The 24,675-nt window shown below is 35.0% G+C and overlaps 1 protein-coding gene across 3 annotated transcripts in view; it reads right to left on the bottom strand.

The window, feature by feature from the left end:
* Window positions 1–430: 430 nt before the first annotated feature.
* The window catches only part of IL1RAP (interleukin 1 receptor accessory protein), a 124,240-nt gene continuing 99,995 nt past the window's right edge, over window positions 431–24,675 (bottom strand). The window contains exons 9-12 of one of the 3 annotated variants that reach the window (XM_028492310.2): window positions 17,528–17,533; window positions 12,709–12,852; window positions 11,234–11,377; window positions 431–1,149 (exon numbers count right to left, since the gene is read on the bottom strand). In XM_028492310.2, the coding sequence (XP_028348111.1) occupies window positions 431–1,149; window positions 11,234–11,377; window positions 12,709–12,852; window positions 17,528–17,533 (1,013 nt within the window). Of the gene's footprint in view, window positions 1,150–5,492; window positions 8,723–11,233; window positions 11,378–12,708; window positions 12,853–17,527; window positions 17,534–22,148; window positions 22,229–24,675 lie in introns of those variants that run through there. The other 2 variants (XM_007102275.4, XM_028492322.2) reach the window with 2 other exon arrangements.

The following is a 24,675-nucleotide window of genomic DNA, read 5'->3' as shown; positions in this document are numbered from 1 at the left end:
AGCTTCCATCAAAACCAATTTCTTTCCATAATGCTCCCTCAAGATACACATACCCTGTAAGTGTCATAGCCCAAGTACCCCTGACTGACTTATAACATGAGGTTGGTCAACAAACTCAAAGGAAACACAATAAAATTCTTTGCTCCATTTAAAACCATTGGGCAAGAGAGAGGATCAGACTTTAGGCAACTGGCACATACTGACCTTCTAGGGCCCAAGAAGAGTGTGCTCTTCTGAGGCCGTTAGGGGCAATAAGTCTGGATTCGGGTCCTTCAGATCTTTTGTCTCCTAGAAATAAATAGTTTTTAAAAATCAATAAAGGGGACACAATCTGATAGTCCATTAGATGATAAAAATGTCAATTATTCCCATAGGTTCATGACACAAAATGGGCTGGTAGAAATAGCAGCCACCACCCACCACACAGTAATTATAGGATATAAAAGTCATTGTTATTGGATAAATCCGTGAAATGGTGAAGAGCAAGGGCTGAGAGCTGGGGAGCAGGGGGTTCCAATCTGGTGCCATTTTGTATCCATTGAGTTTCTGACTCTTGGGGAACAGGCTTACAGAGGTGTGTCTCCCACTGGGGCTGGGTATGAATCTCTGCCCAGCTTTTGCTCCTAAGCTGACTCTCTCCTTCACAGTAGGTGACACAGCAGCGACAGGCTGCAGAGGGTTTCCCTCTGTGCTTGGACATTGTGTCTGGGGCTGGAGAGGCATCCGCAGCCCTCCCTGAGCTCTGGAGTTCTGGGGGCTCTTTCAAACGACTTCTCCTCCTTTGAACGTGGTCCAGACTGATGTCAGACTGGGAAGAGCAGCTCTCATTCCAGCCAGAGCTGGCACTCAGACTTCTCAGGGGAAGAGCCAATCGCAAGGCCTTCCAGAATTTAGAACCAGAATGTTTAGACTTTTCTCCCTTCCAGCTCACAAAAGACACAGACTCTTTCAGCTGCAGGATGCTTGGGTGTGGATGCTCAAGGGGACGATACTCAACCACAATGAGCTTGGTGGCAATGGAGTTCTGACACATGACACCCAGTTTGAACTCCAGCATGCTGATGCTCTTTTCTGTCACATAATCTGGACTCAGGACAACAATCATCCTCCGGCTCCTTTGAATGAAGTCAAAAACTGCTTCCACTGTATCTATAGGAAAATGGAAAGATAGGACAATGCCTAGTGAAAACTTACATAGGTTTCAGTTCATTGTTGACAATCCTGCAAAGGACAGGCAATGAACACTTGAGAATATAAGATCTAAGTGTTAAATAATCTACCCAGGTAAGGAATCTCATCTACACTACTGTTATCAATGGTTGCAAAGTATCTGCTACCTTTAAGGATGAGGAATTAACCACCTCTAAAGCAGCTAATTTCAGTTCCGTTGGTAAATAATTTCTTGTTTTGAAATTCCTTCCACTTTTATCCCGTGGTCTTGGATCTGATATTTTAAAATATCTGAAATATTTCATAATTATTGTGATCTCATTGTATTTTCTTCTCATCTCTACATTAAATGACTTCATGAATTTTATGTTATTCTCCATATGATGCAGTATCAAGTCTCTTCCCCACTTTATAATTTTTCTCTTAATAATATTCAATATATATATGTGTCTCCTAAAAATAGTACCCTGAACAGGACTGAACATAATGCTCCAGACACAGTCTTATCAGTAAAGGTCAATAGGGCATTACTACCTCCTAAGATCCACAGAGTTATAGTTCTTGCTACTTAAAATGTTTGGATATAGCAGACAGTTCATAGTATTGACTGTGTTGTCAACAAAAATTCTGTTTCTTTTTTTCTTGTGTGTATGTGTGAAGGATTGGCCTGGAAATCAATTAAAGGGTCAACAATGATGACAAAAATGACTGGTAAAAATCAGTCAATTAGTTGAGACTTTGCATGAAGCATTCAATTCTAATAGTTATTGAGGTGAATTTAGACAGAACCCAGTGGAACGTTCTTGAGATAAATGGAGTGCGTAACTCACTGTGAGATTTAGGAGATTAAACAATGTGATTCTCTAAAGGAAAGGAATTCCAAATTTATAAATGGCAGCCATTGACAACTCTGAAAACAGGCACTGTGGACAGACCATGAGGTTGAGTGCCTACGCTTTTGAGGCCAGGGGTAAAACACCTACAGAGAAACTTTTCAGCCTGTGAAGACAAGCTGGAAGTTTTCAGTGAGTTGGATCATGAATTTGACAGGGAATGAAGGAACTGTGCTCTTTACCAGATTATTTATTTCCAGTTGATGAATTTAACACGAATTTGAAGGAAAATCAAATGAAACATGCTCAATGTTTAAGCACTTTTGACTGGTTTTATCAAGAGCATGAAGTGTTTTAGCCAATTTTTTGTTGCTCTCTTAAAAGATAAATCTAAATTTTCACTTATCTTCAAAGCCCGCATGTGTGTGTGCGCGCGTGTGTGTGTGTGTGTGTGCGTGTGTGTGTGTGTGTGTGTATGTCTTGGTAACTGCTTTGTCCTCTCGGGTCCTACTCGGAATCTTATGTTGCTGCCTTTCATAAAGCTGAGAATGTAAGGGTAGGAACTCTACTGTTTCTCCTGTATCATGATAAATATGATATAACCCTAAGATAACATGGATAGTTTTTCAACAAAAGGAACTTGTGCACTCAAACTATGTATGTGGGGAGTGTGTGTGAGTGCGGGTATGGGTGTTTCACTTCAAAATAGTCATTTTAGGAAAATGTTTGTTCTGTCCAATGATGGTACCACTGTTGAAAATAAAACATTGTCTTAGATCCTCTAAAGAAAGTTGTTTTTAAAGCCTATGGGTTTTTTTTGTTTGTTTGTTTTAATTTTGGTACCTCACGCTGAAAATGGAGGATTTGCATTTGAGAGAGGGTAATGCTAAAAAAACCAAAACAAAACAAATATGAATTGTGGAATTCCAGACATTGAGGAATGGATATAGGATATGCTTCTCAGATAAGGGTTGAGCTATACCTAGAGGTATTCACATAGTACTTTGAAGGAAACTGCCTCCTTTATGGCCTATTTTATTATCTTCCATATTGTCAAACTTCATATTTGAAGATGTTAATTATTACTATTTTGTAAGGCTGAGTATTATTTGGAGAGGGCATCTTAAATTAGGTTGTTTATTCTGTTTGTCTCAAAAAAACCAAAACTGAGGTGTGGCTGTAGATTGATAAGATCAGTTTTCTGGTGTCGTACTAAATTGGTTTTGAAGTCACAGTTTCTGATCTAGAACTCTTCACTATTCCAGAACACTACGGCGTGTAAAAGTCGTAATCTCCTTGGTATTAACTTGAAAGTAGAAAGAAAACCAAAAGAAAACTAGGGTTGTAAATTTGTTCTTTGGCTAGTTTACTGATGAAAGAGTAGCAAACCTCTTTCTCTCTCTCTTAAAACTTGAAGTACAGATAAAAAAAATGGGGGCACCTAATTTGGAAGATGAATCGGAATTCAAATATTGGTTTCTCCATTTATCTTAATATTTTATGTTAATAGTATAATCATTTATTTTAATATCTTTAAAAGTTTGAGTTCATCCATCTATAAAATGCACACAATGAGAGCAAAATTGAAGGACTGTTAGACAATTCATTGATACCTATATGTAAATATCTAGTGCATGGTACGCTTTTGAATTAATCACCTTGATTAAATTATTATTCAATAATAATAATACAAAATTGAATAACAGTATTATTATTGTTGATAACAATATTATATATTGTTTATAACAATAAAAATAATACATAAAGAATAATATAAAAATAATGTAGACTAATATAGACTAATGATTGATTCTGATGGTAACTTTAAAGAATCATTTTAAAATGTGGATTTTAATTTTTAAAAGTCTGTCTATTCAGTTTAAAAAATACTACTGGAATACTTAATCTTTTAGCCCATGCTAAAAATACCTCATATCCCTTGAGTAGAAACAGAGAAATAGACAGACTAGTTGCTGAACATGTCTCTTCTGTTATACTGCAAGTTTACTTGTGTCAAAAACCTAGTAACCTCAGTAAGTGACTGAAAAATACATCTTAAGAGTTTTAATAGGGTCAGTAATAGCCAGGTAGCCATCATATCCAAACTATTGATATTGAAACTGCTGATATTGAAAATAGTCACCACTGTGTTCCAGTAAGTCATTTTCAAAGTTGTAAGCAACTTCAGGATCATCATTACTTATACAATGCAAAAAAACCCTTTACAAAATCTCAGTAAGATCCATCAAATCTCTGCTTATGCACCTCTAGTAATGGCGATGGGGCTAATATCTCCAAAGACAGTGAAATACATTATTGCTTAGCTTTGCTTTACAGTTGCTTCTTAAATGTAGAAATTGTTTTTTTGTAACTTGCATCCATTGATATTGTCTACTCTTTGGAGACTGGTTTGAAATTGGGAAATTCTTCAGTAGGAAAATTTTTACTAAGCTAACCAGCTCAGTTATAGAGATCCAATAAATAATCTTGGCATAATAAATGAATCAGACTCTGCTTATGCACCTCTAGTAATGGCGATGGGGCTAATATCTCCAAAGACAGTGAAATACATTATTGCTTAGCTTTGCTTTACAGTTGCTTCTTAAATGTAGAAATTGTTTTTTTGTAACTTGCATCCATTGATATTGTCTACTCTTTGGAGACTGGTTTGAAATTGGGAAATTCTTCAGTAGGAAAATTTTTACTAAGCTAACCAGCTCAGTTATAGAGATCCAATAAATAATCTTGGCATAAATGAATCAGATTTTTTTTAAAGAGCAAGAAATCTTCCCTGTCACTACAGACTTAATATTAACTTGAAAGAAAATGCCGTTCCAAATATTTATCACTGATTTGTTTGAAATTTGTGATAGAAATGCATATTTGATTCAAATGATCACCTATTAACTAATGGCAAGGCATTAGTTAATTGATCTCTTTTCAAAGCAACTGCCTTAGGGTTGTATTAAAACCTATAAAAGGTATGAGATTACTGTAAGCTGCCCAATTTTCAAGTTGAACAAAAAAGGAATAGGCTTGTGCCTTTATTTTAAAACTCTCTCCTCTCTCTGCCTCTCTGTTATTCTCTCTCTGTCTCTGTTCCCCATCTCTCTCTCTCTCCCTCTGATTCTCTCTCTCTCAATCCACACGCACAGATAACATACACATACACACACACATACACACACACACACACACACACACACCTCTGGTATACTAGATGAACCCATTTTAAGTAAGTAACTCTTTAACTCACATCTAAAAAAAATGTTCTTGAGTTGAAGTTCCTGGTTTTCTCAGATTTTTCTAAGAGAAAATTAATGTCTCTTATAACATTTCTTTTTCTAAGTGTATCATTAATCTAGGTATTCTCATTTCTTATGCCCAAACATGAAAATAAAGACATAAAACACATGCACAAAATAAAATTCAAAGCTTAAAATAAATGGTTTATTTTTAAAATAAACAAATTTACAAATCATTGGAAAATGGAAAATACAAAAGTTTAAGAATAAAATAAAAAAGATAATCTTAATATATGAAAACCTATGGAAAGAAAACAGATAATTAACAAGTGGAGTAATGCTTTTGTTCCCAAATACAATGAAGTCCTTGTTTATTAGACTCCTAGGGAATCATCTAAATTACAATGCAGAAAAATATTAAATAATTGTATATGACTGTATAATTGGACACTCTATATATCATGGTTTTTTGTTAACTTGGGTGCAGAAGGTCTTTATATCGTATATCTAAAACCATTAAGGTTTTTCTTTTTAACATTAGATACTTTTATTTTTAACATTAGAGAGTGATTTCTTCTTGTTCTCCAAATTATGTTTCTCCATCTCACTCAGATAATCTGTATTGGGCATCTTCTGGGACATAAAACAAAAAAATCTTGAAACAAAATTATCCTAAGATGAGACATATCATTTAGATTTGAGTTGCTTTAGATTTTAGCATTTGGAAAATTTCAGTACCAAATACAGGAATATAAATAGGACAAGAAGTATCAAGAAGTTTCTAGGGGTACCAAACAGCATTTGGGGTAATTATAAAATCCAAAAGTGCAAAACGAATGCAGCATTGGCAAGAGAACAGCCCCTTGGTAATGGGGCTGTCCTTCAATTACCTAAAATTCATCCTAGAATTGATATTAAAATCTTATCTGAAGTCAGCTCTCCTCTGGTCTTGTGAGTGAAAGGTTAATAAGAGGAATAATTGTGGTTTCTAATAAAGAAAAGCATTAATAAGGCTAAAAAAGTTACATCCAAGAGTGACCCCATACCATAGGTTTATGGTCAATGATTCATGAAGGTTTTTTTAAATTTAAAATAATCATTAACTTCTCTGTAGAAAAATGATTTATTAAATAGACTTTAATACCTCAGGAGGACACAAATGTAGTAGATAGTTTTAGAATTGCTTATCAACATTCATACTACTAAGATAAGGATCTCCTTAAATTATGAATTCTCATTTTTCATAGGATACCCAGTCTCATTTTTAGGTATTTTTATTTTCTTTTCCTGTATTACTTAACAGTCCAAATAGAGATTTATCTCTCCAGTAGTTGAGCACTAAGATTAATATAGCTTAGCTTCTAAGTGTGTGTGCTCAGAACATAGTAGATGACCAGTTAATGCCAGAGGGCTGACTACTGCTTAGCAGTGACCATGGAAGCTCTGTGCACAAGAGATTCTGTTGCACCCAGATCAGCTGTGGCAGTAGTAAGTTATTTATACTAATTTAGGGAGAGCAAGAGCTAACAACTACCACTGTGAGCTGTAAATTCACAAATATTAATGTACAGAAAACACTGACACAAAAATATTACAGTAAAGAAGGTAAATTAAAAACTGGATAAGAGTTCCAGTAATTCATAATATTGTGCCAATGACTATTTAAAGTCATGTGTCTGTATGTGTATATGTATATATATATATTTATATATATATAATATATACAATTCATGTATGTATATATGTATATATGTAATTCATATGTATATATATGCAATATATATACATATATAATTCTTGTGTGTATATACATACATATATTTTAAAAACTCTATATGTAACATAGATATTCACTACTCTGTAAACTCTGGACTTAGTTTTCACTTTTCCAAGTCTTAAGAACAGTAAAACTTTACTTAAAACAAACTAAAACACGTTTCATTAACAGTGACTATTCAGACTGACTTGTTTGGAGTGAGTGTATTAACTGTACCAGTGAATAAACTATGAAAAATGCTTGGGGTCCAGTTAATGCTCTTAGAATATTCATGCTAAAAGCACTCTCAAGGTCACTAAGTCTAACTTTCACACTTTACAATGGGGAGACAGAAACAAATGAGAAATTACTTTCCTAATATTCACATTAGCAAGGTTGAGATTAAAAGACAAATTGACAAACACCCTGTTCTGTGCTTTTCTCATAAGACAGAAAATGCCCTAAAAGCTTTTTGCTGTTATTTTACTTGGTATTAGCACCATTAAAAGAAGGTTCCTATCCGACTGCACCAAGTGAGGAACCACCTGCAAACTCCCAATGACTGACACAAGATGCAGTAGGTAGGGAGAGGGAATGATAAATATGGGTCAACCTACAGATAATTGGGAGTTTAATAAAAATTACTATACATTTTTCAAGTTGACAAATATGATATCAATTACCTGAGATAGAGGACATGGGTTGCATAGTAGGAGACAATTCAGGCAAGCCCTTTAAACCAATTACTGTCTAAGGAACATTTTCAGTTACTCTGCTTTTTATCGTCCTAAGTGGTGTCAGTCTTGCTATGAGGGTGTCTGATCCAGCTGAATGAGCAAAAGAGTTTTTATCCTTAGCTAAAATAAATTTAGGCCCTGATTATCTTTTTAATGGATGAGTAAAAATAAAAGAAAAAGAAAACTATACTTGGAAACTCATAATGACCCTGTTAACAGATGACTCATCTTTAAGGGGTCTTTAAATCCACAGCAAAGGCTGCCCCATAATGTTAAGATTATTTCAAAAGAGAGAGAGAGAGTGAGAGGATAGAGATGAGTAGGGGCAGGAATGGAGGATGCAGAAGGGGAAATTCACGTCAACCAGGTCTTTGTCTGCAAAGAACATAGTGACATCAGACGCTGGTGACAGGAGGTGGCACTAGCATTCTAAGCCTTACTATTGCCTGAGGAAGCAGAACAGCTCTTCCTACAGTCACCCTGAATTTATCTCTATGGGGAGGCTTCCATAGAATTTTTTTCTGTCCATGAAGCAATAAATTGGGAATAAAGAAGGGGGAAGTCTTCCTTCCTGGAGTACCCTTGGATCTTTTTACCCCTTTCATTGGCCCTTTCATACATTTTTCAAGGATGAATAGGAGAGACCCTGCTCGCCACTTCTAGACCACCTGGAAATTTTCTTCACTGGCATGGCCACCTGCAGCTGCTTCCAAAATCTGCCCTGCGGATACTTGGATTTCTCCCCTTTCCATTTAATGACCGTGAGCACCGTCTTAGCCCTCTTCAGCTCTTTCACCTTCGTTTCCTTCACAGCTTTGTACTGTACTAAAATGACGTTGATGTTGCCCCGAGAGGCCATGTTTTCTAGGCCAGCCTTGAGCTCCAGGAGGGCTTGGGTTCCCTGGAGCACGTAGTTGGGGCTTAGGACAACCAGGAGGCGTCTGCTTTTCTGAATGAAGCTCAAGGTCTCATCTGTGACAACTGGGAAAGAAAACACCATGGGGATTAGTGTTGGCCAAGAACTCCCCCAAGGTACAGGGCTTGAGGAGCAAGTGAAAAGAAATTAGGGTAACAGACTGAGAACTGAGGTGAAACTTTTTACGAAGAACACTTAGTCCTTAGCCCCAATCACTCTGTTCACAAAATGTCACTCTCCTCCGGGGAATAGAATCTATATGTACATATTCCAACCCAAAAAGAGTTCTAAACAAGCATAAAGCCAAAATGTATTTCTATGACCTTTGTCTTCAAAAGCATTATTCAGGACATGAAGGATGAGTGGGTTGTACTGAAATCAATTTCTTCAAACCGTGTTACATGTCGTGGCCCGGCAAAATCAGCTCCTGAGCCCTTTCTCCCCAAAGACACCCATGTATTAACTCTCTAGTGCCAGTGAGCATTCAACAATTATACATTATAGAGTCAAAGTCATAGAAGTTCATTTTTCACTAACACAGGACAGCAAGAGTAGATCGCTTCATTTTTTGAAACTCCCTCTCTATTGCCAGACACCTCCCCGACTCAGACTAGTATCACTATGTCATTGGAATAGGAAATTAAGAAAATCTAGCCAACTGAATGGCATTTTGGCTGGTAACACATTCTCAGCTCAGCTTTCTATTCTGCTCTGTTCTGGAGCCTAAATTAGTCCCTGAATCTTTCTCTTTAAACTCCTATCATTACTGTGAAGCCATGTGTTTCAGCAGCTGCTAGCTGATGTGTGTGCCTTCACTAACAGGCAAATGCTTTCTTCATGTCCAAAAAGAAGAAGAAAAAGCAGGGAAAATGGAAGTGCAGTGTAATTTTATTCTGTTGTCAAGGGCTCTGATTAGTCCCTATCACTAAATTCTTGCGAATAATCTATCTCCTCGAGGTTGCTTATCAAGGACTGAATAATCCTTTACCTGGGGTTCAGATAGAAGCCAACTCCAGGGAATGCACCAGTGTTATGGAAAGCTATTTCATGGTTTACAATACTCCCCTAAACAGTCATTTTGCACCTTAATCTTCAGGTACAGAGGCAGTGGGGAAAGACTTGCTGTTAAAATAGCATGTGCAGCCTAGAGGAGAATCCAGGAATAAGTAATTGTCTACTCCAAGCAGTACTCCTGGAGGCTGACTGTGTGTAAGCAGGGAGAGAGACCCAGAGGCAAAGGGGACTGAGTGAGAAGAGCAGGGAGAATGCAAAAGATCACAAGGAACAACCATCAAAAGCAAGATGCAAGAGTAATTATGTAGAACCTGAATTCTTCAAAGAACTATCAATCCCTACTGGAGGGTCTTACATTGTTGTTATACTATGTATCTTTATATAACTTTTCACACAGTAGTAAATATCTGTTGAATGGCTGTATGAATGAATAAATAGATAAATAAATTATTTAGGATTTTAAGCCTTAAAATGAGTGGAATTTATCCTTTAACTATAAAGTCAAGTCATCATTTCCTGGCAAAATTATACTGAAAGAGGTATCCGCTGTAGAACAGAAGCATGATGAACTTTTGGGTGATGAATGGGGCGATACAGTAAGTGATCCAGCTAATTCAAAATAAGAATAAACATTAATGTCTATTCTTTATCTTAATTACCAATGTAACCTTAAAAAACATGTTAAGTGATTAAACAGGATTTTAGGGGAAGAAAATAAATTAGTTTGTTGGAAAGATTAGAGACATTACATGCATTTTTACCAGTATGGAGTTTAACAATGGGTTTAGGCGCACTACTGTACATTTATAAAACAGACTCAAATGTACTATCACTTTATGTGTTACTGTTTGGATCTGAAAATTAGAGGTATACTTTTATTTAAAATCATTCAGCATTTCAAACTTTTAAAAAACCTATTAGACTATACTGGCCTTTGTAAAATGTTAAGCTTATCTCAAATGTGTAATCTGATAGAAAGGAAGAAACAGACACAGGAAAGGGGGGATTTGAGTAGCACTGGTTTGCCAGAAAACAAGGGTGAAGAAAAGGAAATTAGCAAATGCCACAGGGAAACATTCTACTTACTATCAGTAAGTAATATAAAGAAGGATTCCACGCACTCTCTTCTGCACCTCATTTTTAGTAAAATTGAGTAAACCTCAGTCTTTATAAAAGTGTTTTGTTTAAACTCAGTCTTTATGAAAAAATTAGAGGCAGATTAATGCAAATTAGCTAAACCTTCTAAAATTCTAAATGTGAGTAAACAAAATGTTTAAAGCTGTGGCACTTAGAGCTCTAATACACCGTGCATCTACACATTTTTGACACTAAGTTTTTAAAGCTTACCTGGGAAAATATTTTAATACCATAAACTGTACTTATAGTCTACATCTTACAATGTAGATTTATTCCTAGAGTCTGTCTATTACATCAGCACTGGACATTTAAATGTCCAAAGATGCCAATATAGAGCTGTACCATGACTCTTGTACGTGACCCAAAGCTAAGGATCTACTCTGCCTTTAAGTGTAGCATCACCTGTATTCATCTGAAATACCTACTTCCCCCAGGCAGACTGTCTCGGTCAAAGATGCACAGCTTGTATCCAAATTCATTCTCCAAGACTCCACGGAGGGTCAGTAATACAAATTCTTCTTCTTCAGCATTCCTTGCATAGGATACATAAATATCATATTCCTTCCCATCTAGCAAAAATTAAAAAGAAAACAAAAACAGAAAACACAGATCCAATAAAAATTAGGAAAGTTTCTCAATAGTATTGCATTTTTTTCTGAAATTGAACTTTTGAATATTAGACATTTTCATTTTTTACTTATATAAATTAGCGGACAGATTTCAGTGTGATTTCCCACCTGTGACAGGTCTCCGGGCAAAATGACTATTTTAAGGTGTAATTGCAAATTTTATCTGATGTGTCTTCTCCTCTCATCTCACTGAGTTCAGATTTTGTAGTGGACAATGAGTGAGATTTGGCTCATTCAAGTATGAATTAACAGAATCAGGAAGCAAATAATGATAGGTGCTGGCAATAATAGCATGCAGAAAATTTCTAGTTCCTGTCCTAGTATGTTACTCACTAATATGTTAGAATTATAAATTGAGCAAAACCTTGAGAAACTGTCTAAATTATATACACCTGAAAATATCTACAATTAAAAATATACTTAGATTCAATGAATCAATCTTTCTCAAAATTGCCTAATTATAAAAATCACCTCTCATTAAAAATACAGGTTCTGTGTCTCTTCCACAAACCCATTCAATGAGAATCTTTATGGGATGGGTCTAAGAATCTATATGTTAAATGTTTCATTCTTGTCACCAGGCACATATGCACTAGAACAGTGCTCCTTAAACTTTAATGTGTATAAATGAATCATTTCGGGATACTGTTGAAATATAGATTCTGATTCAGAGTAGGGGTTAGGCTTTAGATTCTCCTTTTCGTAAGCTCCCATGTGATGCTTCTGGTAGGTACATGGATCACCTATGGTTACAAAGAGTGTGGACATGAAGGGTCCAGTACAGTAGCCACAAGTGGCTACTGAGCACTTGAAATGCAGTTGGTCTGAATTGAGATATGCTATATGTGGAAAATACAATACATACTGAATTTTGAAGATTTTTAGTACCAAAAATAAGACTAAAATATCTCTATTAACTTAATATTAATTACAAGCTAAAAATGATAGTATTGGGAATATATTAAATTAGATAAGATATATTATTAAAATTATTTTCACTTTTTCTTTTACTTTTCCTTATGTGACCACTAGAAAAATATTAAATTACGTATGTGGCTTGCATTGTATTTCTATTTGAATAGTGCTGATCTAAACTAAATCACATATTGACCCAAGAAAGCAGAATAATATGCATTAGGAAGATTTTCCATAGCAAGGGCTGAAACAAAGGGTAGTCTAATTACATCTTCCAATTAATCTAGGTTTTATCAAGCCAACATGTTTTCTAAAGATGACAGTAGGGAGATTTACAACAAACTTTCATTACTCACCTAAAATGGTTTCATCCGTTCCAAAATGAGCCCGGTAAAATAGGACCATCTCTAGCCAGTAAACATGGTAAACAACAATGAGAATCACCACCAGTAGGACTGTGGCTCCAAAACCACACGCCAGTTCCACTGTGTATCTTGGAGCTAGCATTGGAATGAACAATAAAGAAACAAACTGATTTGTACGTGGTGATTGTGGTGACCCATCATCCTGCAAATAGCTGTTTACGCCAAGCAGCTGAGCCATGAACCTGACTTACATGTGTGAACAAGATAACATGGTAGAGGTTAAGCACTATGTTTTAATACTAGACTGTGGCATATTTATCTTTTTGGTTCCAGAAACTGGCATAGAATGTGTTTTTTAACTATTAGATGATTTGAATAGAATTTGATGATATACAAATTAAAACAGAATCTTATCATTGAGAAGAATTTAAAAGGTCATCCAATTAAACTCACAAACTGACATCTGAATCTCCTCAAAAATAATTTTGAAAAGTAACTCCATCCTCTGTTTGTGCATCTCTTACCTGGACCAGCCCATGATATTGGTAGAATTTTAATTGCTGGAGTAGTTGAATTAAGAACAATTTTTAATGTGTTCATATCAGTCTTAATTTCCTCCTTTTGTCCAGTGCCATATGGAAGAAATTTAATTCCTTTTTCTTTATATTTGGCAATAGGCCTCAAAAATCTTATTATCATTGAGCAGAAAATGAGGGTATCCACCAGATGCTGAGTATGCTTGGCCCTGAAAGTATCTATCAGGTCTACATTACTAGGATACACATTCTACAAGCCTTCTTCTCCACACTTTCTCACTCCCCATTAAACTATACATTTACGGTCCTCTAGGTAGAGACTATGTCTTCTTCATCCATCTTATCCCGAGAATTTCTAGGATCTGAATAAGCATCTCTGGATATAACATTACACACTTTTGGGATATTTAAAATAAATCTAGTACTATACTATGTATTAGTAACTTCATTTGGCTGTTTTATTAGCTCGTGAAAATGAAACTTAAGAGTTTGAGATGGAACAAAATATTTACTGGATCTGAAGCAGAAATGGTTTAAATTACGTATTAGTTGATTTGACAGTTACTTACTGATATCCACTATTTGATAGAAGCAGTCGAGGTTATAATGGTAGATAAGACAGGAAGGGTCTCTGCCCTCTTAGGGCTAATAGTCTAATGCAGGGAAGTAAATGTGGAAATAAATGAATAAGACGGTTACTTTTAGACAGTGATCAGTGTTATAAAGGAAATAAACCAGGATAATGTGATCGAGTGACCTAGGGGAGGGGTTGGGGCAGGAGAGGTATATCAGGTATGGTGGTGAGAAAAGGCCCCTTTGAGCACCTGAACATCACAGGTGTTAAGTGTTTGCCAGGACTAGGCATAGAAAATTTTTCTTCAAAGCTGGGATTGTTATCAAGCCTTCTTGACTCCAAAGTTCAGAGATCTTTGCACAACACTACAATGAAGTTCAGTTATTGATCATATACTAGTGGAAAAATCCCTTTTAAAACAGGTAGCTATTCTAAGGGGAAAATGTTGAGCAGCCTGGAGTGGAGTCTGCAGTTCTCTTATTAAAGGGAATAATCATTAAGTTTTGAGTTCATTATCCTAAATTCTGGGTACTAATCCTGATGCAGATACAGCCTGGGACTCAGCAGTGCAGAATTATTAGGTACTCTTGTACTCATCCCATGAACAACGGTGCTTTAAAATAAGAAAACTCCCATGATAAAATGCCAGAAGCTGTGTCAGTGCAGTTGATGAGAATTTACTAAGATCAATCTGAGTAGCTGGCATGAAAATTGCTGTGTCCTTGGTATTTCTGAGTACATGTTAACAACATACTGGGTTAATTACCACTGACATCTTCATTATTTGCTCAGTTATTTTGGCTCCCTCTAGGTAGACATTTCACAATAAGGAAAAATAAAAGAGGTCAGTGGATGCACTAACCTGAAATGGATTTTTAAAAAAATATCAATAGTTACCTTGCTTAGTGATCAAGAGATAAATTATACTCATGGCTTTCCCTCTGCCACATTCATTTTACTACTGCCTATTTTATTTCTAGTAGAGCTTTTTAAATTTTGTGTCATACAATTATATGTGTCATATTTACAGATTGTATTTTGTTGGACCATCTTGATGATATCAAGAAGTTCCTAATGTTATTTAACTAATTGAACTCTTAAGATAAATAATTCACAAGTCTGAATTTCTAAATGGTTTGAATCACATTCAGGAAGTGCTCTAAAAAGCTTTCATATACAGCTTTGCCGGCTTGTAGGGAAAGGATGTAAACCCTTAGCCCACATTTTCTGTCTGCCCCACATTGATCCTCTGAGCAATCCCAGACCAAAGGGTTTCCAATAAAAAGGGGTGATGTAATTTGACCAAACTGGACTCCTAAACTGCTTCTATCTTTGATCTCACTGATAATCTGATTCAGGAGGGAGTCAAATTTAGCGATTTGCTCTGCTGTTACTCTCTGAATCAGAATTCCCTCCATCTCTTTTGCAATTCTATAGTAATGGCAGGCTCCAGAGCCCAGATTTCCAGCTAACCACTTGATTTGTTTGGCTCTCATAGTGTGTTAAAATTTGTGCATTTTGGACTTCAGCTTTTGATCTTAGAGAAGTGATTGAGGTAGCCTTCTCTCCATAATATTTAAAATAACAACTTTTCAAATTTGGACAATTGGTTGTGCAGGAGTGTGATCTGTGAGAGATAGGATACAAAAAGGTAAGCTCACGATCTACCTGGCTTTTTTGCCTAATGGCACTTTGGGGACTGTGACACAGACACACAGTATTTACACTGAGTGAGGAAACTGAAAGTAGAGTTCATGACTACTGCATTTGTAGACCTGGGTACTGGAAAGAAGAAAACTATGTAGACAAAGAGCTCTAGAAATCCACAAGTCTTTGGAAAAATACAAGGGTGACACTTCTCAGGGTCAGGCAAGGAAGAGCTACCAGTGAAAGAAAAACCACCAGGGAAGAAATGACTGCTAAAGAGTTGGGAACTGAACAACTTAGGAGCACATACAGGGCTGAGAGACATTTGAGTTACAACCACTCAGACTGAAGAAACTTTATTTAGCTCCCCAAGTATTAAGTAGAGACCCCAGATAGTATATGCCTTAGAAATAGGTCCAATCTAGCCTTAGAGAGAAGCCTAGTTTGGACCTACTCTAGAAAGATAAGCAAGATGTTTCAAATAAGCAAGATGTTATGCAAGTAACTTAACTACCTGCTAGAACAAAAATTAACAGGCATTTATAAAATTCAGACAGTCAATAGTGTACCATCTATAATGTCCAGTATAGGATTAAAAAAAAAAAAAAACTAGACAGAAAAAAAGCCAAAAAAAAGGACCCATAATCAGTAGAAAGATAGCCAATAAAAATGGCTATCATGTGGAATTAGGAGATAAATACTTTAAAATGAGTATTATAAATATATCTGTTGAATTAAAAAAAAGACCATGAACATTATAAGAGCAAATAGGAAATATCAGTACAGACATTTTGATGGAGAAATATAAATTCAAAAACTGAAAAAGAAAATCCTGAAATTAAGAACACTGCAGATTAGATATCAAGAAAGAAATAGTCAGCAGAAACTATCCTAAGTGAAACACAGAGTGAAAAAAGGATGAAAAAAAAAAATAATGAGAACCTCAGTGACGTGTGGGACAATGCTGAGGGGTCTATCCTAAATATAACTGAAGTACTAGAAGAAAAGGAAAGGATGAATAAATGAAAGAATAAGCAAAACATACTTGAAGAAATAATGGCTGGATTTTTCAAATTAAATAAAAAATATACTCACAGAACTAAGAAGTATAAAGAAACATAAAGAAGATATATACAAATAAAACTACAGCAAGTGTATCATGATGTAATTTTTGAAAATCAATGAAGAAGATAAAGTCTTAAAATCTGCCAAAGAAAAAGAGAGGGGTCGTACATAAAGGGGAAAATGATTAAAAAATAATGACAAGAAAACCCTGCCTGATTCATATTAGAAATAATATTAGCCATAAGACAATGGAATTGCACCTTCAAAGGGCTGAAAGAATAAAAAGAAAAAGAACACTTCCAACCTAAAGTTAGGCATGCAATGAAAGGCCCAGAGAAACATAATGAGGAAATAAAAATCTTTCCAACAAGTTGTGCTGGAACTGGATATCCATATAACACAAGATTAAACTTCAATTCCTACCTCACAAAATACATTAAAAATAATAATAGGGCTTCCCTGGTGGCACAGTGGTTGAGAATCCGCCTGCCGATGCAGGGGACACAGGTTCGCGCCCCGGTCCGGGAAGATCCCACATGCCGCGGAGTGGCTGGGCCCGTGAGCCATGGCTGCTGAGCCTGAGCTCTGCAACGGGAGAGGCCACAACAGAGAGAGGCCCGCATACCGGAAAAAAAAAAAAAAATAATAATAATAATTGGAGATGGATCATAGACCCCCCCCCCAAAAAAAGATGAAGCTTGATGACTTGGGGGTATTTCTTAGAACACAGAACACAATACCATTAAAGAAAACATTAATAAATTACACCTCATCAAGAGTAATAACCTTTGTTGACTAAAATATACCACTGAAGAAAGGAATTGGCAAGACACAGACTGGGAAGAAGGTATTTGCAAAGCAGCTATCTGACAAAGAACTGGTATCCAGGATAGAAAAAAGAACTGCTAAGATTCAAAAATGAAAACACAAACAACTCACTTATAAAATGAACAAAATATTTGAGTAGTCATATCACAAAAGAAGATACCAATGACTAATAAGCACATGAAAATGTACTCAGTATCTTAGTCATCAGTGACATGAAAAATAAAAACTACAGTGAGCGACTACCATGAACTCACCAAAATGGCTAAAACTAAGATTAACAACGCCAAATGGCAAAGATGTGAATACACTGTTGGTGAGAGTGCAGAATGATACTACCACTTGGGAAGAAAGGTCTGACAGTTTCTGATAAAACTAAGCCACTAATTCCACAGTAGATATTCAGATCAGAGAAGTAAAAATAAAAGTCCATAAAGAGACTTGGATAAGAATATTAACAGAAGCTCTATTCAAAACTGTGAACAACCCAAATGTCCTCCACCCAGAGAATGAATAAATAAGCTGTGATATATTCTTTTAAAAAAACACTCCTTGGCAAACAGAAGGAGCTAATGACTGATACAACGGCATGAATATTAATATTTTCTGAATGAAAGAAGCTTTATACAAGAGAGCATTCTGTATAGGTCTAGGTATACTAAGTTCTAGAAGAGGAAAAAATAATCTATTCTGATAAGGAAAATCAGAACATTGCCTTGCCAGTGGTGGGGGAGGTAGGAGTATCAGGGATTGACTGATAAGGAGAAGGAATGAAAGGTTATTATCTATGGTGATAACATTCTATATCTTGATTTTAGGTTACACACATACATACATACGCATTTCTTAAAAACTGTCAAATTATACACTTGTGTTTTGCAATTTGTCACTCTATACAAGTTTTACCTCAAAAAAAATCAAGAGAACTGTAAATAAATATTAAAATTTGGATAATATAAGATGCTTAAAGGTTTAGGTGATAACTTTTACTCATGTCTGTAACTACTTTAAAGGCATCAAAAATAAGATGCATTAATGTATGCATACAGGAATGGATAGATGGATAGATACATGATAAAGCAAAGACAGCAAAATGATAGAATCTAGGTAGGATATATGATTGTTCATTGTGTAATTCTTTCAAATCATCCATGTATTTGAAAATGTTCTTAATAAAGTGTTGAAATATAAAAATTAAGATGAAATAAGATACTTTCAGATTAAAACAAAGCTGAGAGAATTTGTCACCAGCAGATGTGCACCACCAGAAATACTAAACAGTTTTTCAGACTAAAATGTTACCAAGAATGAAGTGCCAGAAATGGAAAATAAGTAAATAAATATAAAAATCTTTTTTCTCAGTTCTTAATGTATTTACATGATACTTATTTAAAGCAAAAAATAATAGCAATGTATTGTAGCATTTATAATAAATGCAGAACTGAAATGTATTATAACAATAAAACAAAAGATAGGAGAGAAGTAATGGAAGTATACCACTTTAAGGTTCTTATAAAATATGTAAAGTTATTAATTCAAGGCAGATTGTGATAAGTTCGAGATAAATATTGTAAACACTATAGAAAAAAAAAAAACAAAAAAAAACATGGAGGTAAAGCCAGTAGGCCAAAGAGGTGATAAAACAGAATACTAAGAAATTATCAATTAATCCACAAGAAGGCAGGGAAGGAGAAAAAAGCAAACAATAGATGTAAATGGTAGACAACACATAGTAAGATGGTAGACTTGAAGGCAATAATACTAATAATTACATTAAAGACAAATGGATTAAACATATAAATTAAAAGGCAGAAATTATCATATAGTATTAAAATCAAAACCCAATAGTATGCTGTCTATAAGAAATGTACATTAAATAGGAAGACATTGATAGATAAAACAAAAGAATGAAAAAAGATATACAATACAAATACTAACTATAAGAAATCTGGAGTGGCTAAATTAATATCAGACACAGAATATAAACCAAGAAAGACATGTCATAATTTAAAAGAGTCAATTCATCGAAAAAATATAACAATCCTGAATGTGTATGTATCTAAAAACACAATTCCAAAATAATGTGAAGCAAATGGCAGAACTGAATGGAGAATTAGAAAAAAACATAATTCTATGTAAAAATTTCAACACTGCTTTCTCTCAAAAGATGAAATATTAGCAAATTTTTAAAAATCAATAAACATATAGAAGACTTGAACATCACTGACACCAATTGACTTAGTTGACATTTATAGAACACCAAAGCTGCAGAATATACATCCTTTTTAAGTACATGTGAAACATTCACCAAAATAGACAATCTTCTGGGAATTAAAAAAATAAAAGAAGCACCTATAAACTTAAAAGAAATGAAATGATGCAGACTATATTGTTTTGGCCATGAAGGAATTACATTAGAAATTAGAATCAAATGGGCCACACCGTGCTAAGTACTTGTTACTTGCTCCCTCCAGTCTCACAGACACACTAAGAGTTGGGATCAAAAGAAAGAAAAATGGAAGCCTTGAACCAGTTCATAAACACAGTCTGCACCAGAGCCAGAACTTGAACTGAGGTCTGTCTAGCACCAAATCCCATGTTCATTCCACTTCACTATACAGTCTTCCCAGGTAGTTCTAAGTCAGAGGTACCCTTTCCCTGCCTTTTAATATCCATTGCTGATTTTTAAAAAATTACCTAGACTTAAATGACAATATGAAATATCAAAAATTATCAAGATTGAGAGAAAATAAAGTCAGTTCTAAAATTCAAATACATTTTAATATATAATGTAATATGTTATCTGGAAAATTCCCAAATGTGTAAATTAAGTAACACATTTCTAAATAAACCATGGGTCAAAAATAATTTAAAGGATAAAATATTTTGAACTGAATGATAAGGGAACTTCAAGATTTCATCATTTGTTTGTTTCAGCTAAAGTGGTCTTATGAGGGAAATTTATAGCTCTGAATGTTTATATTGGAAAAAAAGGATTATTTAAAGTCAATGATGTGCTTTCATCTTCAGTTGAGAGAAAAGAAGGGCATATTAAATGCAAAGTAAGCAGAAAGAAAAATCAGTACAAAATAGAGAAAAATAAATGAAAACACCTTTGTTTATTGAAAAAAATCAGTAAAATTGGAAAACCTTTTTCTTGAGTCATGAGCAAATTGAGCGAAAACATAAATTGCTAATATCAGGAATGACAGAGGGAGAATCACTACAAATCCTGCAGGCATTAAAAAGATAAAAAATAATGTAAAAAAATTATGCCAAAAATGTGACAACTTAGATGAAACAGAAAAATTTCTCTGGAAGACAAATTCCCCAAATTGTCACATGAAGAAACAATATCCAGATAATTACTAAAGAAACTGAATTCATAATTAACAGCTTTCCCATAAAGAAAACACCAGGCCCAGATAGTTTCATGGGTATTCCCTTCAAATATTCGAGTAAGAAGTAATATCAATTTTACACATAAGTTTTCAGATAATAGCAAAGGAGGGGTCATCAACCGACTCATATCATGAGGCCAACATGACATTTTTCCTAGTCAATGGCATTACAAGAAAAGAAAATCACAGACCAATATCCCTCATGAACAAATATATGAGCAAAATCCCTAACATAAACAAAAATCTTCTAAAAATATTAGCAAATAAATACAGGTATATATAAAAAAGGATAATAAATCATGATAATGTTGGGGTTTATCTCAGAAATGAAAGGTTGGATCAACATTTTGAAATCAATCAATGTAAAGTATAACATTAACGGAATTAAAGAGAAAAATCATATGACCTTCTCAATGGATAAGAAAAGAATTTGACAAATTTCAATAGACATTCATTATAAAAACAATACAAAATGAAACAAAACTCTCAGCAAACTAAAAACAGAAGATTAATCCCTCATGTACATAAAGGTTATCTACAAAAACCTACAAATGACACCAAACTTATCATGAAAACTGAATATTTGCCATCTAAGAGAGGGAACAATGCAAAGATGGCTGTTCTCAATTTCTGCTGATTATGCTACTGGAGGCCCAAAAGAGTGAAATAGTCAGGAAAAAGAAATCAAAAGTATGAAGTGTGGAAAAGAAGGAGTAAAAGTCTGTTTATTTGTGGGTGACATGATCAAGTGTGTAGAAAATGCTAAGACACTGAAAAAACAAAACAAACAGAAACCGTATTTTTTGGTTAATTTAGAAAAGTCAAAGGGCCATAAAAAATTTAATTTCATGTTTATTTTTTATCAATGAGTAATTTGAAAATGAAAAATTTTAAATATCATTATCATAGCATCAACAACAAAATAGTTAGTGATAAATTTAACTATATGTGTACAAGACCTGTACACTCAAAACTAAAAAAAAAAAAAAAAAGCATTGCTGAGAATATTCAATTAGTCCTAAATAAATTGAGAGCTATATCATGTTAATGGATTAAAAAACTCAATATTGGTAAAGTTTCAGTTCTCCCCAAATCAATTTATAAGTTAATGCAATCCCAATCAAATTGCAGGAGGCTTTATGTAGAAATTGACAAGCTGATATTAAAATCCATATGAAAAAATATTTGGTCCCTAAAATGGTCAAATCAATCTTGGAAAAGAAAAAAATGGAGGGAAGGACATAACGTATATGATTTCATGACTTACTTTAAAGCTGTTAATCAAGACAAAGTAGTATTGGACTAAAGATACATAAACAGATTAATAGAACACAACAGGGAATGCACGAATAGACTCACACTCATAGAGCCATTTATTTAATTATTTATTTTTGGCCAAGTTGTCAAAACAATTCAATACAAAAAGTAGGGATCTTTCAATATGAGGCTAGAACAACTGGTTTCTGTATGGGAAAAAAAAAAATCAAACATTGTTAATATGGGATTTAGAAAGAACTAACTATAATAGAAGAAATTTATTAAATGGACTTCATGAAATCTTTAAAAATTCTGCTCATCAAAAGAAAAAATTCACAAACTGCATAAAAATATTTACAAGTCATATATCTGAGAAAAGATATATAGAATTAGATATAATCAATAACAAATAACCCAATAACAAATGGACACCTCACAAAAAGAAGAACTATTATATAATTGTAAATAAGTCCATGAAAAAGTGCTCATGGTAATGTAATACATTAGTATCTGAGAAATGTAAATTAAAAACAATGTGATACCTGTACCTATCTACTAGTATGGCCAAAATTTAGAAGTTTGACAACTCCAAAAGTAGATGAGGAAGTAGAGCACCTGGAATTTATATACACGGCTAATGGAAATGTAAAATGGTATACAACCTCTTTGGCAACAGGTTTGGCAGGTTCTCATAAAGTTCAGCCTACACCGTGCCTGAGTCTCTACAACTCTGCTATTATAAAACTTATGTTTATCGTTTTGACATTAGCTGCCTTTCCTTTAACTGACCAGATGAAATTGTGCAGCTGTCAAAAGACCTATCCCAGTTAACTCTTCTCATTCTAGGCTCTAGCCTCTTCCTGTCTTCTTGGCGACATACATAGAATGCTTTGTCAATGAATTCGGAATTCAGAGAAAGACCCCTACATACAGTGTATGAATGTGAACATAGATATCACCTATGAATTTCAGCATTAGCTGGCCCAGAACAGAATCCAAGTAAACAACACCTCTGGTACCACTGGATGTACACAGATCCAACTGGGTTATATGTAATATTAATGTAATTTCAGCACAGATCATCTGTTCCAGTAGCGGCATTTGTCACTCCATATTCCTGATGCCATTCATATTAAACCACTGAGAAAACAGCCTTCTGTGAAAGGAGAGTTACCCAAGCAGCTCTGGTGGACAGACTTCCACATCACTCCTAGATTAAACATTATTTTAACTGATTGTTTTGATTCTATCCATCTGACAATGTTTTTATATTTTCCTCCATAATGTTTTCCAAAACACATGCCTCAGAAGATGAATCCCACAAAATGCTCCATACTTAAAGAATCTGGAATCAAATATATTTGAAAAAATCCTGCCTACTATATGCCAACCCCTTGCAGATATTCACATCAAATATTAATATATTAAAGAACCTAAGGGGCCCTGAACTAAACTAACTTGATTGATTTTGCTTACCCCAGACTTTAATGATACTTGAGTATAAAAGACTTTGTCAAATAATACCTGTGAAAATCGTGTGGAAGTAATAATAATGAGCTAACATTCACTGAGCATTTAATATGTATATACATATATATGCCAGTAACTGTGCTGAGTACTCTAAAACAACCTTATGAGGGAGTGGTATTATTTTGCCTACTTTAAATAGAAAGAAATTGAAGCTCAGAGAGGTTAAGTGACTTTTCCAAGGTCACAGAATTAGATTACATAGAAACCAGTATTCCAACATAGGCTCTCTGTGTCTGGAGTAAAAATAATGAATTGCAGTACTATAAAGAGTCTTAGGGGGGCTTCCTGGTGGCGCAGTGGTTGAAAGTCCGCTTGCTGATACAGGGGACACGGGTTCGTGCCCCGGTCCGAGAAGATCCCACATGCCGCGGAGCGGCTAGGCCAGTGAGCCATGGCCGCTGAGCCTGCGCGTCCGGAGCCTGTGCTCCGCAACGGGAGGGGCCACAACAGTGAGAGGCCCGTGTACCACAAAAAAAAAAAAAAAAAAAGAGTCTTAGTAGTGTTCTTAGGAACTAACTTTGGGAAACACTGCCTTACGTCAAGGGGTTCAGTCTTTTCTCTTTACACTAGCTTCTGAGGAGAAGAAGCAATTAACTACTCAGAACGAATCCACTATGTCTTCTTAAGAGGCATATACACTTCAGTCCTTTGCTCTTTACTTTCTAAACTGTAATAAAATGTTAAAGTGAAGTCTGTTTTCTCATCAGCTTTAAAAAAGGGTTAACTCCCATTGAAAAGTGCAGCAGTTATAAATTAACATTTTTTACTTTTTATGTAAACATTATAGGCTCTGACACTGGGATCCAGAATAATCCTGAATGGCTTAACTTCATGTGTGATGAATCATCATCATTATTATCCAGATCACTGAAAAACATTCATGAAAGAATTAATTGTCTGGGGTTCTTTGTTAGGTGAGAGACCCATAGCGGATCTTAGACACAATATGTTTCAGGAGCAACAGCTCACACAAGAAAGCTTTTTTTTTTTTTTTTTTTTTTTTTTTTTTGTGACACACGCCTCTCACTGGTGCGGCCTCTCCCGTTGCGGGGCACAGGCTCCGGACGTGCAGGCCCAGCGGCCATGGCTCACGGGCCCAGCCGCTCCGCGGCATGTGGGATCT

This window comes from Physeter macrocephalus, chromosome 1 (genome assembly GCF_002837175.3).
Source record: "Physeter macrocephalus isolate SW-GA chromosome 1, ASM283717v5, whole genome shotgun sequence".
Lineage (NCBI taxonomy): Eukaryota > Metazoa > Chordata > Mammalia > Artiodactyla > Physeteridae > Physeter > Physeter macrocephalus.
Note: the sequence above shows the minus strand (reverse complement) of the source record. Positions and strands in the feature narration are given on the sequence as shown.